Source organism: Coccidioides immitis, assembly GCF_000149335.2.
Source record: "Coccidioides immitis RS genomic scaffold supercont3.6, whole genome shotgun sequence".
Lineage (NCBI taxonomy): Eukaryota > Fungi > Ascomycota > Eurotiomycetes > Onygenales > Onygenaceae > Coccidioides > Coccidioides immitis.
The window spans coordinates 554026-571555 of record NW_004504312.1 but is presented as its reverse complement, the minus strand read 5'-3'; the positions used below and the strand labels follow the sequence as shown (position 1 = coordinate 571555).

Here is a 17530-nt window from a genome sequence, read left to right as displayed (position 1 = left end):
GCATGACTTGAAACAATGTTGTTTCGAAAGCAGGGTGTTACTCCTGCAGAGTTATGCGTCCTAGTACAGTTGCAACAAAGCTGCAAGTACAGGCAGAAAGAGGGTTCGTCGCGCGTTTCATTAGACCCGAGCTTGAGTTTTCCACAGGATATGATGAAAAAATTGCTCCCATGCATTAGTTTCCCAGTGACTATTGAGGCAGTCGTCTTTTGTCTTATGCGCCTGGTACCATGGGGACCTACGGATGTCGGCTTACAGTAATGGGTGCGCCGGCTTAAAAGCTGTATAGAGAGAGTGTCCAAAGAGATGATAAATTGATGGAGCAAATTGAAAATGAAGAGAGTAAGGATGTAAACTATGGCCAACCCAACGCCCTGCCGGGTCGGGCTCCGGGGAAAATCCAAAAGAGGCGCAGTCTGCGTAGACCTCTCTGAAACAGCCAACCTGATTAAAGCTTCACATGATGATAACGGGCTTCTGCCCAGCCCAGTTAACCTATGTATGGGGTGGGTATGTGATCCCGATTTTGAGAAAAGATTCGATGGTTCGAATCGCACCAGCTTTCAGAGCAGAGAAAGATATTCTCGAAACCCAATAACGTCCCCATTGGCCCTAGCGGCGACAGAATCTCAACAATCTTCCCGCCTCCCTTACGGGGATCCTAATAATATGAAAGAGACGCATCGCAAGACATCCATCCATGGCTTTGTTCCGAGCGGACTTGGCGCTGGGGTGGAAAGGGGGATGAACACGTGACTGTAGCGGAAAATGACGCAATATGGATTAATCAGCGCGGAATTGGGCCCCACTGCGGGGTTATTTCCATCCCGACTGCCCGCCAGCGCAGCGTCGGCAGTCTTGGGGCAGTCCAGCTGGGAGGGAAGAGACTGTTGACCCAAGATACGACCCTAGCAATTGAGCTTTGCCTCGGGGCTCAACAGCTTCATCGACTCAGCAAACACTGCTGAATCCCTCGACACTTCGCTCCCAGCCGTAGTTAAACCACATCACGAACTGACACAGCCATGGGAGATACAATGCGAGCTGTTGGTATGATCGATCTTCCAGATATCCTTAATTAACAATTACTTGCATTCGAATATTCGCTGACAGACATATTCTCCTTAGACGTCAAGGGTGGTACAGGCCCAGCCTCTGCCCTCTTCATCAATCCTTCTGTTCCCAAACCAAAACCTTCCGCTACGGAATGCCTCGTTCGTGTCAAGGCGTTTGGCCTAAACAGAGCCGATACGCTTCAACGACAAGGCAATTATCCGCCCCTGCCTGGTATTACTAATATCCTAGGTTTGGAGGTCAGTGGTGTTGTGGAAGAAGTCGGCGCTGGGCAAGGAGAGGATGCTCCAGTGTGGAACGCGGGAGACGAGGTGTTTGGCCTACTGTACGGCGGTGGATATGCGGAGTATGTGGTCGTTGATAAAAAGATGCTGATTAAGAAACCAAAAGATTGGAGTTGGGAATACGCTGCGGGGTTGTGTGAAGTTTGGTTCACGGCCCTTCAAGCGCTCTATCTCGTCGGTGGTTACGATTCTCAGCGGACGCGCTCCATCTTATGGCACGCGGGCGCCTCCTCTGTTTCTATCGCGGGCATCCAGCTCTCCACAAACGCTAACCATAGCTTGGACAACACGACTACGGCTCAGAATCTGCCATCGGCACCAAAAGTGTTCGCTACATCCCGGACGGATGCCAAATGCACTTTCTGCATTGAAAATCTACACTGCACCGGTGCAGTGAACACCAACAATCCCAACTGGGTTGAAGAGATCAAGAAACAAAACGACGGTAACGGTATCGATCTTGTGATAGACTTTGTCGGAGCCACGTATTTTCAATCAAATCTTGACGTCTTGGGTCAAGATGGTCGAGTCGTCATACTCGGACTTATGGGCGGTGTGATTCTGCCAGACAAAGTTAACATCGCCCCGCTCTTGAGGAAGAGGGCTAGGGTTGAAGGAAGCACCCTTCGATCAAGAGATTTAGAATATCAGGTTCGATTGAGAGATTTGTTTGTGGAAAAGGTCATGCCAGGCCTCATCGATGGGACATACAAACATCATACGGAGAAAGTGTTTGGCTGGGCCGATGTCGGGCTTGCGCATCAGATGATGGAGCGGAATGAAACAAAGGGAAAGCTGATATGTGTTATTGGGTCGACCTGATACAGCTGCCAGGTTGTCTTGATTCGGCCGTCCGTACTGTACATCCAAGGTACTGAAGTGCGTACATGAAGGAGACGTGTATTCATCGCATCGAAATACTGATTATATATATTTTTCCGGAACATGCTATGCTTTAATGCCTTAACAAATGCAAGAGATTGCGCCGAAATCAATGCATAACAACCCCACGATTCTATCTTCATGAACCGGCCTCTGTGTACCCCTCATTCATTCGGACATTCCATAGCGCGACCAAAACAAACGGCCTGACTAACCGATGGCTAGAGGGTCCCACACAGAGAACTATGGTACCTTCTCCACCGCATCCAACGACAAAGCTTTCTCGTCATTTTTGGCCCTGTCACGTCTTGCTTCATCCTCCTCTTCTCTTCTCCGCTGCTCCTTTAACTCCTTCAGATGCTGACAAAACTTGCTATTCGCTCGAATCCGCGTCCCATATTTGATATACGTAAACGGAATCACCGACATCACCAGGCTACAGAACGCCAACAGGCTACATGACCAGTTGGGGCCCAGCTTGTTGAACATCGGGACGGCTGCGATAGGAAGAGCGGCGCCAAATATGCTCCGGGTACAGCTCGCTGCAGACTGTGCACTAGCAGAAAAGGTTTCGTACGCGTCAGAGATATAATTCAGAATCGCCATGAAGATCAGCAGAAAGCCCATGCCAAAAGGGATGCCGGACAGTGCCGGAATAACCCAGTGAATCTCCGGCTTTGCTGTCCAGCCGAGCCAAAATAGGGCGATGACATATAATGGTCCGCCTAGGCATGCTAGCGGAAGACGTCTATATTCTTCGACTGCGGCCCAGCTCGCACCTCGGGCCTTTGCTTTATAAAGAATACTATCCCACCACAGAAAGATACCCAGAGAAATAAAAGCGCCTCCACCAACTACCAATCTGTTAGCTCTAAGACCATAATCTTCTTCTGGTCAATGACTCACTCATCAGATACGTCAATCCAGATTCACCAGGGGACATGTGATAAATTCCTTGAGGATTTAAGCATTAGCGATTGATGTACGGCAATTGAAAGGTATTCAACAACGGGTGAAAGCCATACCTTGAAATATTACCGGATATGCCTGGAAGAAAAGGAAAAAAATAGCATATACCATCGCAAGATACAAACAACTAAATAGAACAATGGATTCGTAGACTAGCATCCGTATCGGGCGTGTTAAGGTTACCGTTAGCGTGGCTTTCAGGTCTCGCTTTTCGAGGTCAATTGGGGCAACGATGTTATTGTTTCCAGTCTCTTGACGCAATTTCTTCGCTCTCCTTTGAAGTAATATCGGAGCATATGTTTCAGGCATGAATACCACGAACGGAAGAGTGATCCCCGCGAATATTAGCCCTACCCAGAAAGCCCACCTCCAACTAACCACGGCGACATATCCGCTGATAAACGGAGCGGCAACAGGTCCAATCGTCGTCGCCTAAGGTGGTTAACGTGGTTATGGGATATAATTAGGGGGAATAGGCTGACTTACAGCCATGAAATATGCCATTACTCGCCCGCGCTCCCTCGGGTCATCGTGTATATCGGCAAACAAGCCGCCAACCACGGCCACTGGGGCGGATGCCACCACCCCGACAAGGAGCCTCAACACCAAAAGTGAAGCCCAATTCTGGCACACGGCGCACGCAAGTGTGAATGCCATGAAGCCCATGAATCCACCGACAATAATCGGCTTTCGTCCATAAGCTTCAGATAACGAGCCACATATGATAGGACCAACAACGTAACCAATGAGGAACATAGAGATGGGCAGGGCCAGTTGCTCACTACCTTCGATCCCGAAGTCCCGTGCGATATAGAGCACTGCACCACTGGGGAGAGAGCTCCCCAGGGTACTGTTAAGGACCCCCAAGACTCCAGATGTCAGAACAAACAGTTTCTTTCTCTGTATCAGATGCATATTCTTTAGCAAACATGTACACACAGGCATAGTTCAGAGCAGGGAATCCCATATAATATTACCATTGACCAATTGACAGGATTCTCCGGGTCCTGGGAGCTAAATGAAACCACCATCTTCGAGGCCACTCGCCGGAACTTATAGCCTCCAGATTCTCCTCCATCCACAGGAGAGCAAATTCTTCCATTCACACCGTCGATTGAAGTCCCGGACGAACTTTGCGAAAGAATAGTTTCTACATCTGCTAGTTAACTCCAGGCCCCGAAGATCTTAATGTCTGCCACTTTCTGTGCTGCATTTCAATTCACAAACCTGTGGCTGCCACCATACTCGCTCCCACTTCCTTGTGTCCACCAACGGTTCTAACCCCAATGTCTGACATCGCATCATGCGACGTACAAGATGATCGCGCACAGGCAACTGCGCATCCCAAGAACAGCCGATGAACGGTCTCTAGGCGAGAGAGAAGAGTATTGAGGAAAAAAAAAAACAAAAGAAGGGAGTGGAGAGACAGGTCTCACAGAATCGTGGCAAGGAATATTCTCAAGTTTTCCGGAGGTGGCGATGCTTCCACCTATTTATTGCCCAAAAGTAAATAATAAAAATGTTAGACAGAGACGAGAGAAGAGCCGTGTTTCCTTTTGTGCTCTGCCCCACAGCGCGAGTTGGGGGGATGGCATGGAGAGAGCAGAACTCGGCCAAAAAAGAACATTCTTGGCCTTGCTGCTCGAGACGGGACAGCGAAGCACCGCTCTTCTTCGAGGCCAAAGGAAATGAGGACTCGACCCGGGCTAAGGTCAGTGCTCCATATACCCCGGCTTCCCGGTGCCAGTAATGAGCGTGGGGAAAGCCAGCTAACGTGGTTAATGGGGTAAGAGAAATAGGTGAGCGTCCGGATAACACGGCTTCAGGTGTGAAAGTCAATTCCTGACTCGCTAGCGCCCCAGTTAACGGTGCTTCGGGATGGCTGCCGACGAAAACGTGAGAGCTCCGAAAGGACCTTTTTTTAGACGCTCGGTGATCAGCAAAGTTGGCGAAAACGTAAAGAGGGTTGCGCCACATAAAGTGTGCTGTTTTCGAGATCAGTAGGATCTCCAGGTTTTCCTTTCTTGCATTTTTTTCACATACTCCGTACGTGGATGCATGTTCAAGAGTGACCGACAGAGTGTCGGCTTCACCAGACCCAGCATCCTCTCATAGATGGTGAGATGCAATTCTACCCGAGTTTATGTCGGCTGGAAACCTTCTCGAGATTTGATATCGTGCGTGAACCTTGACGCACGTGTTGTGTGCAACCAAGCAAGCTGGTTTGGATTGCAATCCCGCTTCGTCGTGGTAGAAGAACCTTTTCTCTTTCAAGAGCGACTCGACAATCTACAATGAACTAATAAGTGATTCCATACCTGGCTCCGCGTGGATCCGATAAGATACTGCACATTATTATCTTATCCCAATTGCTATCGGCCAATAAAAGCTTTAGATCATATTCGCGGATACAGATATCCTTGAAGAGGCTCCTGCTCAATAACTGACTTTGCGTTAAACATGCTGCTTTAGACCTAAGTCGCCTTTCTGAAGCTGGCTAATACCAAGTAGGGTGTTGACGGGCATGATCGTCTCGTCTTTGTCTTCAAAAACAAGATAACGCGTTCTACCTGAATTGATGCGCATTTTTGACAGGGAATTTGTCCCTGCCTTGGGCCTCTGAGCTAACCCAAATGCTCACACTCTTGGGCATAACTCCAAAGCTACCGTAACCCAGGCGGTTGATCTTAACGGAACCACCATATTGCCCATAGATCTCGGTCCACTTTTCCCCCGCATGATTTCTTCCGACGTACATGAATTTAAACGAGCGCCTCGTGCTGCTCATAACGCAAGCAAGACCGGATGGGTGATCAGCATCCCCGTATCTTACGAAACCTGGGTTGCCGTTTATTACTCATTAGCCATCAACTGATTTAACGCGGAATCAGAAGGCCAAGGCAAGGAGTCAAACCAATGCAGTGCTTTTGAAAAAAGTAGTCACGTTGCGATCCGTAAGCGTAAAGGCTGCGCCCCAGTGCCAGAGACCCCAAGTTGGGCAACGGGCCTTCAGCCGCATTTAGAAAACCAGCGTTGATACCATAAAGGTCGCCATAGAAAAGACACGGATACCCTTCTTTGCGGAGGAGTATCAATGCATAAGCAAGGGGCTTAAACCATTGCTCCACTGGAAGCTATGGTGTCGAGAACGGGCGGGCGAAGAATTAGCATGGACACTAGCAAGGGCGAAAATAGAAGGGCGCCGCCCTTACCTCCAATGACTGCCCTAGTTGCTAAACAGGAGTTAGCCAACTTATCACAACGCAATGTCGTCGTAGGGGCGTACGACATACCGTGTCATGATTCGTCACAAACGTCTGTCGACGGTCAGCACATCGGATATCGACAGAGTATCAGTATTACTTACTACGGCGTACTCGGGCCGCTTTTTCAGCAAGGTTTCGTGGAATACCTTCCTGAGGTCGGGTTTCCTCGCCCGGGAAAGTCTAGAAATATTGTGGGCCAACGGCACATCGAAGAGGGATACCAAATTCTTCATCTGTTCCAAATAGGTCAAGAGCTCATTTATGTCATTTTTCCAATACTCGGCGACGAAAAACCAGTCCAGTCCAACTCGATTCTTTATGTGGAGGATAAACTCGATAAGAAAAGACCGTGAGTAGTGTTTCACAGCATCAAGCCTGAGCCCGCCGATGGGAACCTGCTCACTGAGCCACTGAATCCAATTCTTAACATCATCTTTGACATCCTCATTAGAAAAGTCGATATTTGCAAACATGAGATAATCGAAGTTCCCTCGTTCTTTGCTCACGTCTGAGGCCCAGTTTTTCCGGCCGTCGCCAATAATTTTATAGATACCTCTAATTCCCGTTCTAAGGTTGTGGTCGATACCGTTAAAATGGTACCAATGATATTTCATCGAACTGTAGACATTGCGGCGCCCGGGAAACTCGAATCCAAGCCAAGATTCGATTTCTATCGGCTTGTTCCCATGGGTGCAATTTCGATCTATAGCGGAACGCTGAGTCAGATGAAGCGGTAAATTCCTAAAGGAACCAGCAGGAAGCATAGAGGACACTACCATCTGAATCCACCCTAACCGCCTGGCATGTTTCCGTCCTGTCTGCGCCGGCCTTGTGGTTGAGCACTGCATCCCACAGGATCTTTATATTCATTTCCTCGGCCTTGTTGGCCAAGTCCTGCAGCTCCTCCTTTGATCCCCATTTCGTGGGCACTGAGCCTTTCTGGTCAAACTCGCCGATGTCGTAAAGATCATAGATGTCGTAGCCATTACGGGCAGGAGCCATTCCCTTGCAACCCGGAGGAATCCATATAGCGGTAACACCAATCTCTTTGAACCAGTCAAGAGCCGCAGTCAGACGCTTCCAGTGCTGGTGATCAGCCGGAGTGTTCCACTCGAATGCTTGGAGCATCAACTGGTTCTGGTTCGACTGAGTGGTGGCTTTTTTTCGTTTTGAAGAATAGGATGAGCAGTAGTCAGCAAACACTCCACGCCTATAAACCTACAGCAGGAAAGCGGGGTCAGCTAACTCTCTGCTTGTTTATCAGTCATGCTGTTTTGTAGCTGGCTGGTCAAGATAGGATATCAATGCAGCTGTGTCGAAAGACCAGGTGTTTGGTTCAACAGATCAACAATCAAAAAGCTAGGATGGAAGAGTAGTGGTTAAGCCTGCACGAGAGACGTTTGACAGAGACGGTTGACCGTGTCCTGAGCAGCAGACAACAGATTCTTGGGCGTCCATAACACAATGAATAGCGGGCATGGAAGGGATGCTTCCTGCATCCCTTGCTGAGGAAACGAGGCATGTCACGAGGAAAGGAAAGACGGGTTCACTCCATCGTTGCTGGCACGCGAGCCACAACGCAGCAGTTGGTTCCAGGGGAAGCACGACTATCTCAAAAAGCCTGCGGACTGCAATTCCGAAGGAGCTCCTTGGATCTGTGCGACGAGAACTCCGTGCCCTTGTACGGAGTATGTACATCGATATTATCAGCATGCATACGGAGTACATACTCTGTACAAGCACAGTTCCAAGCAAACAGGGCAAACACACACCGAACTTACTCGCCCCAGCAGCCGCACCACGTGACCGACGCCGCGACGCTTGGACCGTGACGCCCCATGTCACCTAGCCACATCCAATGAAGATTCGGCAGCGCCCTGGCTTGATGGAAGTCTGAAGAGCTCACCATCCGCCGCTTTTCGCGCCCGTCAATGACTCTGGGCCATCTCCTCCGTACTCCGCAAGATTGATGTTCGGCTTGCATCATCCGGGCACACTTCGTCAGCACACAGTGCTTCACCGTGGCTTTTGCCCGCCCATCAACCCAGACTTAGCTTCCGTCATCGGCTGTTAGGTCACTCCGTCGTCACTCCTCCGTTCCGCCACCTCTTCAAAGGAATGCAGCGCTTTTCAACCTCTTTGGTCCCTTTCACCCTTCCGGAATCCCATTTTGTCAAGTCCATGGAGCCGTTGTTGTGCTAATCTGTGCTGGGACCTGTGCAATGGCTTCGGCGGGCAAACCGAACATCGACGATGGCAGACGGGGCACCAGTTCTCCGAAGCTTAAAGGACGCGGTAGGCGCACACGACCACTCCGTCGAAAAGTTTTCATCACCTTTCCCTGGATGGAGCGGCTAATCGTCTGCATGGCGCGATAGATCACGCGAAAGACACATTATGTCGAAATGTGACCATATACGGCCGCTGTCGTTACGAAGATAAAGGTCCTGGGAAATCCCCCCTTTGCTTTTACTCAAGATGTGTCTCGACGCTGAACTGACAGCTATGGATTCAAAGGCTGCGTATTCAACCATGATCCGTCACGGGTCAATGACGCCCAGCATCCGGAAAGGTGAGATGCCCCACCTGCCTGCATGATATGCCCCGGTACACCTCTTAACCCGACCAAATACCTGACTGAGATGGCTTTTCTTCATCGCAGTAGAAGTAGCAGCAAGAAGCGCTTTAATGTGGACTCACCCAGCTTCACACCATCCGCTACTCCCCTCAATGGCTCCTCCGGCTTAAAGAAGTCCGCTACTATCTCTCCAAAGGCCGCCAATGCTGCGCCGTTTCTTCCCAAAGGGGTCCTTTCGAGTATGTTCGTCTGTTCGCTTCGGACTATAAATTATGAGATGTTGATCAGATTCGTTAGGATCAAATGCTGCTACGCCTCAGAGCCAACCGGAGACCTCTACACCTGAGTGGTCCATAGGCGAGATCCAAGATTTCGTTCCGCAAGGGTTCGACACTTCGCATGTTGTGAGTTCATCTCTTTATTTGGCGGGGCTTGAGATTCTAGCGTTGCTTTGTCTGTTGGTCATAGCTATTGCACTAGCCCCGCTCGAACGTATCTGAAACTTAGTCTAATCGCATGTGATGTAGGAAAGCATACATGGACACGGCAACGGAGTCCTTTCAACTCCTGCTTATGATCCGTTTGTCTCTTCTTCCACACCGTTGGGAGCTTCTGGTGCTGTCACCCATCAGGTGCAGCCTAACCCATACTCCCACGATCCATCTGCGATCGGCGGGGCGGCTTTTTTTGGAGCCCACAACGCGTTCCAGCAGCCGGTATGAAGGAGATCCTCCATTCAAATTTCCTATGCTAATGAATTGCTTAGGTTCAATACCACTTGTACGCCCCAATTGGACCACATAATCAAAATATTTTAGGTTACCAAAGGAACATCCATGACCTGTTTCTTCCCAATTCCTTTCGAGAGGAATTGCAAAAGAAAGCTGCAGCTACCCTTCAGACACTACCTAGTGAGTTCTACCCTAAAGCAGGAGGCTTTACTTGCTTTCCCAATTATTGATCGTCTCCAAGATTCGCAACTCCCTACCCAGATAGATTACTTTCACTCTCTTGTCCCGCTTGATCTCTCCCATCAGAAGAACGCCGCCATTTTTGGGTACCCGAGTTGGGTTTATAAGGCTCAATCCAGCAAAGATGGAAACTTTTACGCTCTCAGGCGTCTGGAAGGTACGCTTTAAACCACTGATATCTCCGAACCATAAGCTAAGCTGCTACCCTGCAGGTTTCCGTTTGACAAATGAAAAAGCGATCCGATCAGTGCAGAACTGGAAAAGAGTGAGCTGTGGCAGCGTGGTCACTGTGCACGATGCCTTTACCAATCGAAGTTTCCAAGATAGCTCCTTGATCTTCGTTACAGACTACCATCCGTTATCTAAAACCCTGGCGGAGCAGCATTTAGCCGATGGGCAAGGTCGCTACCAGGGTCGTCATACCTCCGGGCATATTCCAGAGCAAATTCTCTGGAGCTATGTGACCCAAATTGCGAATGCGCTGAAAGCGATTCATAGCGCGGGTCTTGCTGCTCGCGTCATCGAACCAAGCAAAATTCTGCTTACCGGCAAGAATCGAATTAGATTGAATGCGTGCGGCATTTTGGACGTTGTGCAATTCGATTCTCAGCGACCCCTGGCTGATTTGCAACATCAAGACCTCGTTAACTTCGGACAATTAATCCTCACACTCGGGGCCAACTCGCCTTCACTAATGCATAACCCAACGAAAGCCACGGAGCATTTCAACCGCAGTTACAGCGCTCAGCTCAATAATTCCGTCTACTGGCTACTCAGTGGTATGCAAAAAGATCAAGAACGGACTATCGATATATTTATCTCCGGTATATCTTCACAACTTATGTCGACCTTTGATTCGTCGCTTCATCTTGACGACCAACTTATTTCCGATCTAAGCCGGGAATTAGAAAATGCCCGGCTCGTCCGCTTGCTCACCAAACTCAACTTCATCAACGAACGACCAGAATACGAACACGATCGTCAATGGTCAGAAAATGGAGAACGTTATTTCCTAAAATTATTCCGCGATTATGTGTTCCACCAAGTCGATGCGCAGAATGCACCTGTGGTGGATCTAGGTCACGTATTGACCTGTTTGAATAAATTGGATGCGGGAACCGATGAGAAAGTTACCTTAATCAGCCGCGATGAACAGTCGTGCTTCATTGTGTCGTATAAGGAGCTGAAGAAAGCTGTAGAAGCGTCTTTCCAGGCGCTTCTCAAACCAGCGCGGAGAATCTGATGATAGACGTACCTCGATTGCTCTCTTGGCAGGACCTGGACATCCCTTTGTTAGTCGTGAAGCTGTTGTGGAATGAATTGACAGTGTTTGAAAAGCTGCAAAACATATCAGGTGCTTATTTATTAAGCATCTACGTTGTTCTGTCTCTCTAGCTATATGCGTTTTGAGAATGTCTTTCTATATTATACCATGCAAGACAAGAGAAACCTGGGGTCGGAACCTTTTCTTTCTTTTTTTTCCTGGTTTATGCAGGAACCATGCAAAATTTTGGAAGATTGCAGAAGTTCAGGAGGGATGATTTATAGTATGTTAGAAAAAAAATTGAGAAAATATAGTATAAATGTTTCTTATCTTCTCTTTCGATACTTTCGCAGACCCCACTATCATAGATGCAATGCTTCGTCATTGCAGTGGCTTCATCGAGAAGTGTAGAATAGGGCTTACGTCGACTCCAAGGCAAGAGTATCATGCGAGCGTCGTAGGCGCTTAACAGAAGTATGCGTATCCTACCACAAGAGAAGGGCCAGTGCACAGAATCACCAAATTTCCCGCTTCCCCTCTTTGCTGCAAGGGAAAGGCACAAAGGTTATCAGTGCAGGGCAAACTCTGTTGTAAAAGCTTTTGGCTTGCTGTGTGCCGGGCGGGTTAGTAAAACTTTCCTGGAGTGTGTCTCGATGCAAGCTACGTGGCAGAGGTTTTGGTAACAGAGGCTGTTTAATTTTTTTTCCGAAGTAGAGGAAATCAGGCACATCTTGTGGAAAGGAGGTTGATATGATGAACTTTTGGCCAGTTGTGGCTTGATTCGGCGGGCGGTAAAGGCGGGATTCACCCCGGAGAAATTGTGAGGGGAGACAGCTGAAGATCGACGTGGCCCTGGGCTTGAGACCTGCATCCTGTCACAGGTGTCACATTAACTAACTACACAGTTACCTTTGTGGTCTATGCACAACTTGACTTGGATGCCGGAGAAAACCTCCTCATCATCAGATATACGTTGTAGTTCTACAGTCTGACACAGAAACAGAGAACAATTATGCTCCAGCCTTCACAGCAAAACAATCAGTTACATTGCATTTAGAATCCAAACCATTCGGCTGATGGCGAAGAACTCTGCCCCAAAGTTTGATGTTGTAATACTTCACTGCGTGTCTGCTAAAAGGCTCCCAATCGAAGGACTGGAGGATGGTTTGGTGGATTTCCAGCCATCTGAAGACAATGGCTCTGTGATGCTCTGGAGTAGTCAGAGTTAATAATAGTGTTTACTGAGCACAGTTCACCCCAATGATATCGATCCCGACCAGCCATTCGGCATGCCGCATCGAGCGCCAAGCTCATTCCGCCCCGCCACTAAAGTAGATCTAGGCCAATAGGACCTGACAATGGGAACTGGGTCAATTTCTATTGATAGGAAGCTGCAAATGACTGAAGGATAATTGGTCACTTTTTTGGCTCTCGAGCTGCTGCGTTTCTTCAGTCCGGCGGTTCGACATCGATGATCCAGACCACGCGAGAGCATGCATGCTACCATCTCAAGACGGGAGAGAGATGTGATGATCACATATAAGGCCGTCCTGGTATGGGATTTCAGGATGTGGACTTCATATCAATTCTGCAAATATTTACCCGTATTTCTCTTCACTTTAATATTTCCTTTGTTGGCAATTTGTTCTTCGCATTTCCTTATATAAGTATTAATCCTTCCGGGAGCTGGTCTTCCTGCTGATATATATAATTATCAACATTGAGACTGTGATTCACGATTGCAAATGATGGGCCGTTTGATGTTGATTCTTCTGGCTCTCACCTTGTCAGTGCTTTCCCTACCTATCGACCGGCCCCAAGATGAAGCCAAATTCCGCTCTGGCGTTAGCAAAGAAATCCAAAAATTTCCAAAACGCGCCGAACTTGCCCCAAGCCCACGCTGCGACCTCTCTCATGTAAAGCTTCCACAGAGCTCGGAGCCTTTTCCAGATATCCCTCAAGGACAGAAGCTTCTTGCTGTGGCTGTTGGTCGAGGAACCCAGGTAATATTGAGACCCGTATCGCTTGTTATTAACTCGTGGGCACCGTGGATATGCGTTTGCCACGAACTGTGATTCACTTGAGGCCAGGCTGACAAATCGTGATGGCATAGAATTACACATGCGAGTCTGAGTCCGGAAACACGAAGCCAAAGGGGGCTCTTGCAACCCTGTTCGACGCTTCTTGTATAGCGGCAAACTCTCCACCTCGTCTAAGGGCTCTTGTGTATACCGCTCTTACCCAGCAGCAGCAGCAGCATGCAGAGCCCATTTCCAAGACCCCAATGGGCGAAATGCCGTTTCTGGGTCGCCATTTCTTCAGTGATGACACAACGGCAGTATTCGATCTCGGCGACCTAGGCTCCTCACTAGTTAGAAAGGAGGGGGCAGTTGATGCCCCTAAAACTGCACTGAAAGGAGTCGGCGGCCAGATGGATGGTGCGGTCGCATGGTTATGGCTCAAATCAATCCCAGCGAGCAGTGGCAAAGCAAAAACCATATATAGGGTGAATACTGCGGGAGGAATGCCCCCTAAAAATTGTGCAGGCCAGCCAAAGGAGATGACAGTCCAGTACTCGAGCGAATACTGGTTCTATGGCTGAATCAAGGGTTCATGATCTCTGATTTGACGGGTATATATGTATGCGGGGCCTTAGAATGGAAGTTCTAGGCAAAGAAGGAGGGTGGCCTCATGTATCGATGTATTGCCGATAATCGGTGGCACAGAGTAACGTGACATAAAGTTGTTTCAATTCCGAACTGCGGAGGTTGAAATGCGCAGTCGAGACTCTGGAGGAAAGCAGCGCCGCAAACGGAAATTAGGGCAAGCGCAGCTCACGTGTGCCAAAAAGGTACAAATCACGTGATATGGTGTTTTGACAAAATTTCCATATGGAAAAACGCCAGTCTAACGCTATCGGGCTAGCGCAGAAAATCGATCTCGTCGAAAGCTCCAAAATTTCATTTTTTGCTTGGGATGAAGGGACTCGTCAAACCATTCTTCCTAACTCAACACAACCTGTTGTGAGCCCTCATTGCCACTCAAAAATAGCATCTTAGGGCTCATAAGTCGGACCTGCATCTCCGACCCCGCCATCTTGCGTTTTTGACTGCGGCTTCCAGCTCCTCTTAGTCGATTATCGAAGCACTTCGTTCTGTGGGTGATTTCCCAGTGCGAGTTTGTCTTGGACAATATCTTCCAAACTGAGGCCCCGCGCTATTATATTAATTGCGATTGTATAAAATGGCTTTCGGAGGTTCGCGTGGTGGACGTGGAGGACCCCCCCGTGGAGGCCGCGGAGGTCCTCGCGGAGGTGGACGAGGCGGTGCCAGAGGTGTGTACTGTGATACCCATCGTCATACTTTATCCTTTGAATTGCATTACACCATGGTTGAAGGGATGAATGGCTCTCATTTGGGCCCTAGCCTTGCGAATGGCTTGCGCGGGATAGTAGAATCTGTGCTAACAAGCTTCTCTTCCAACCAAAAGGCGGATTAGGCTCTAGAGGTGGCCGTGGAGGTGGCCGTGGAGCTCCAAGAGGTGGCAGAGGCGGCAGGGGTGGTCGCGGTGGTGGTCGCGGTGGAAAGCCTGGTGCTAAGGGTGGTGCTAAGGTCATCATTGTGGGTTGTCTTGAATTCCCTCCACACGGTGATGCGATATCGCCGGTTTGTGGGATCACATTTGACTGGACGCTTACCCGAAATTCGAAAGGAACCTCATCGTCATGCCGGTGTCTTCGTTGCGAGAGGTGGTAAGGAGGATCTCTTGGTTACAAAGAACTTGACCCCCGGCGAAGCTGTCTATGGCGAGAAGCGCATCTCCGTCGAAGCTCCGGCCACAGTGGACGGCGACAACACCACGACTAAGGTCGAATACCGCGTGTGGAATCCTTTCCGTAGCAAGTTGGCTGCTGGTATTCTCGGTGGTCTGGACGAAATTTACATCAAACCTGGCGCCAAAGTTCTCTACCTCGGCGCTGCCAGCGGCACATCAGTCAGTCATGTTGCCGATATTGTTGGCCCTACTGGAACCGTATACGCCGTTGAGTTCTCCCACCGTTCAGGACGTGATTTGATCGGCATGGCCACCCACCGTACAAACGTCATTCCGATCGTCGACGATGCGAGACACCCACTCCGGTACAGAATGCTTGTTGGAATGGTAGATGCTATATTCGCCGACGTTGCGCAGCCCGATCAAGCCCGTATTGTTGGTCTGAACGCTCACTTGTTCTTGAAAGCTGGTGGCGGAATCCTTGTCAGTATCAAAGCCAACTGCATTGACAGCACGGCGAAGCCCGAAGTTGTTTTCGCCAGAGAAGTCCAGAAATTGAGAGAGGAGAGAATAAAACCAAAGGAACAACTGACACTCGGTAAGAACCTTTTATGGATATATTTCCCAGCAAAAAAAAAAAAAAAAAAAAAAAAAAAGAAAAAAACTCAAGAGCTAACGCGTAATTTCTCAGAACCGTTTGAGCGTGATCACTGCATAGTCGTTGGCGTCTACAGACCATCTTGATTGGATTAATGCTTGGATGTCTCTTGTATGGTGTTTTTTGATTCTTGTTTAGTACAGGCGTTCTATGTGTGGATCCTTTTGGTTGCAATGTACTTCATACACTTTTCTTTGATGATGGGCCGACTAAAATATACGTATTAGATTCAGCATCTGTGCACTTCCATATCCACGCATCTACTCCGTTCATCTTGCTACATCAGTTGAATACATGATTCATATCTGCACTCACGACCCCAACTCCTAATAGGCTATCCAGCCTGTAATGCCATGGGATCCGCGGCAGAAATGCATACAGACGTTGATGACTGCAGAACAGAGTTCCCTCGGGATGCTTTTTCCGAAATAGACATCATTTCCAACCCCGCAGATCCGCCGCGGGATTTCTGGAGTAAAACACTTGTCAGCGCTACTCACCTGCCACCAACTTATAACAGATATGCAGGCAATATATTAAAAGGCCTGCAAATATATACAGACACTTGCCTGGCGAAATGAGATCTATTGCTCTTGAGAGTCGTGTCCATTTTGGCCACTGTGGGACTATTGAGCCTTATCTGTTGAAACAATGTCCATTCTTATTACTGGAGCGGCAGGCTTCATCGGTCAAGAGCTGACTACAGCGCTCCTCAAGTCTACCCCTTCTTCCACCCGCCTTACGATAACTGATGTCACGACTCCCATTATACCAGTTTCTGCCCAGGAGCATGCATCGCAGGTCAAGTCGGTCAAGGCTGATCTAACCTCCCGTTCTGCTGTCGACGGGCTCATTTCGAAATCTGCAGCATACGATGTCGTCTACCTTGTCCATGGAATTATGTCAAGTGCATCTGAAGCTGATTTCGACCTGGGAATGTCAGTAAACTTCTTCGCAACTCATTATATCTTGGACCGGCTTCGTCACACCATGCCAGGCGTTAAAGTTGTTTTCACATCCACATTAGCTGTTCATGGCCCCACGGCTGCAGGCTTTATCATCAACGAGCGCAACCTACCGCAAATCCCGACATCATCGTACGGTACGCAAAAAATGGTAGTTGAGTTGCTAATCAATGATTACTCCCGGCGGGGTTTTATCGACGGGCGATCTGTCCGATTGCCTACTGTTACCGTTCGAGCGGGAAAACCAACCCAGGCAGCTAGTAGCTTTGCGAGCGGAATCATTCGCGAACCATTAAATGGGAAGAGAAGCATTTTACCTGTCAAACGCGATACGGAACTATGGATCTGTTCCCCATACACCGTTGTGGAGAATCTGATTCTCGCAAAGGATATCCCCAAGGAAGCCTTTGGTGATTCCCGATCCGTCAATCTCCCGGGTGTAAAGGTAACAGTGCAGGAAATGCTGGATGTTTTGGAAGAGGTTGCCGGAAAGGAGCGAAGAGAATTGGTGGAGGAAAAGTACGATCCGGCAATTGATAGAATAGTGTCAGGGTGGTCACCTAATTTTGATACTTCGTGGGCAAAGTCACTAGGATTCAAGGAGGATATGCCTTTTATACACAGTGTGAAGAGGTATATAAGAGATACTTCCTAATATCCTCTCGTTCCAAACTGGCATTACATTTGTTACTTGCAACGTCAAGTGCCCGTCAGAGGACAAATACAGTATGTCAAGCGGACTTTATGGGCATCTTTCGACACTGTGCAAAACGCCTGCAAGGTCTGTCAACGAGCTCTTCACGATGACAAAAATATGAGGTCTTCCTACATAGTTCCATAAGATG

The 17530-nt window shown here is 48.7% G+C and overlaps 8 protein-coding genes across 8 annotated transcripts; 6 read left to right on the top strand and 2 right to left on the bottom strand.

Moving 5' to 3' along the window:
* Nucleotides 1-357: 357 nt before the first annotated feature.
* On the top strand, nt 358-756 carry CIMG_03145 (uncharacterized protein; the record flags this gene model as incomplete). Its single annotated transcript, XM_001243703.1, has 1 exon — nt 358-756. The coding sequence occupies one exon, from the start codon at nt 358-360 to the stop codon at nt 754-756; it is 399 nt and encodes a 132-aa protein (XP_001243704.1).
* Nucleotides 757-869: 113 nt separating this feature from the next.
* On the top strand, nt 870-3039 carry CIMG_03144 (quinone oxidoreductase). Its single transcript, XM_001243702.2, has 2 exons — nt 870-1050; nt 1129-3039. Exons 1-2 carry the CDS (start codon nt 1026-1028, stop codon nt 2178-2180), a joined length of 1077 nt encoding a protein of 358 aa, XP_001243703.1. The 5' UTR covers nt 870-1025; the 3' UTR covers nt 2181-3039.
* Nucleotides 1235-4506, bottom strand: CIMG_03143 (multidrug resistance protein; the record flags this gene model as incomplete). The annotated part of the gene is made up of 6 exons (XM_001243701.2): nt 1235-3094; nt 3147-3194; nt 3266-3641; nt 3696-4109; nt 4187-4359; nt 4437-4506. The coding sequence occupies 6 exons, from the start codon at nt 4504-4506 to the stop codon at nt 2484-2486; spliced, it is 1692 nt and encodes a 563-aa protein (XP_001243702.1). The 3' UTR covers nt 1235-2483.
* Nucleotides 4507-5644: 1138 nt separating this feature from the next.
* On the bottom strand, nt 5645-7743 carry CIMG_03142 (alpha-(1,4)-amylase; the record flags this gene model as incomplete). The annotated part of the gene is made up of 7 exons (XM_001243700.2): nt 5645-6047; nt 6124-6343; nt 6422-6442; nt 6503-6526; nt 6577-7178; nt 7252-7632; nt 7722-7743. The coding sequence occupies 7 exons, from the start codon at nt 7741-7743 to the stop codon at nt 5776-5778; spliced, it is 1542 nt and encodes a 513-aa protein (XP_001243701.2). The 3' UTR covers nt 5645-5775.
* A 954-nt stretch (nt 7744-8697) lies between these two features.
* On the top strand, nt 8698-11630 carry CIMG_03141 (PAB-dependent poly(A)-specific ribonuclease subunit PAN3; the record flags this gene model as incomplete). Its single annotated transcript, XM_001243699.2, has 9 exons — nt 8698-8770; nt 8854-8919; nt 8993-9047; nt 9141-9292; nt 9351-9457; nt 9581-9769; nt 9820-9964; nt 10026-10181; nt 10237-11630. 9 exons carry the CDS (start codon nt 8698-8700, stop codon nt 11265-11267), a joined length of 1974 nt encoding a protein of 657 aa, XP_001243700.2. The 3' UTR covers nt 11268-11630.
* Nucleotides 11631-13033: 1403 nt separating this feature from the next.
* CIMG_03140 (uncharacterized protein) lies at nt 13034-13890 on the top strand (the record flags this gene model as incomplete). Its single annotated transcript, XM_001243698.1, has 2 exons — nt 13034-13291; nt 13402-13890. The coding sequence occupies 2 exons, from the start codon at nt 13034-13036 to the stop codon at nt 13888-13890; spliced, it is 747 nt and encodes a 248-aa protein (XP_001243699.1).
* A 394-nt stretch (nt 13891-14284) lies between these two features.
* CIMG_03139 (rRNA methyltransferase NOP1) lies at nt 14285-15953 on the top strand. The gene is made up of 4 exons (XM_001243697.2): nt 14285-14622; nt 14778-14908; nt 15000-15660; nt 15754-15953. Exons 1-4 carry the CDS (start codon nt 14532-14534, stop codon nt 15804-15806), a joined length of 936 nt encoding a protein of 311 aa, XP_001243698.1. The 5' UTR covers nt 14285-14531; the 3' UTR covers nt 15807-15953.
* Nucleotides 15954-16230: 277 nt separating this feature from the next.
* CIMG_03138 (nucleoside-diphosphate-sugar epimerase) lies at nt 16231-17382 on the top strand. The gene has a single exon (XM_001243696.2). The coding sequence runs from the start codon at nt 16372-16374 to the stop codon at nt 17338-17340; it is 969 nt and encodes a 322-aa protein (XP_001243697.1). The 5' UTR covers nt 16231-16371; the 3' UTR covers nt 17341-17382.
* Nucleotides 17383-17530: the final 148 nt, after the last annotated feature.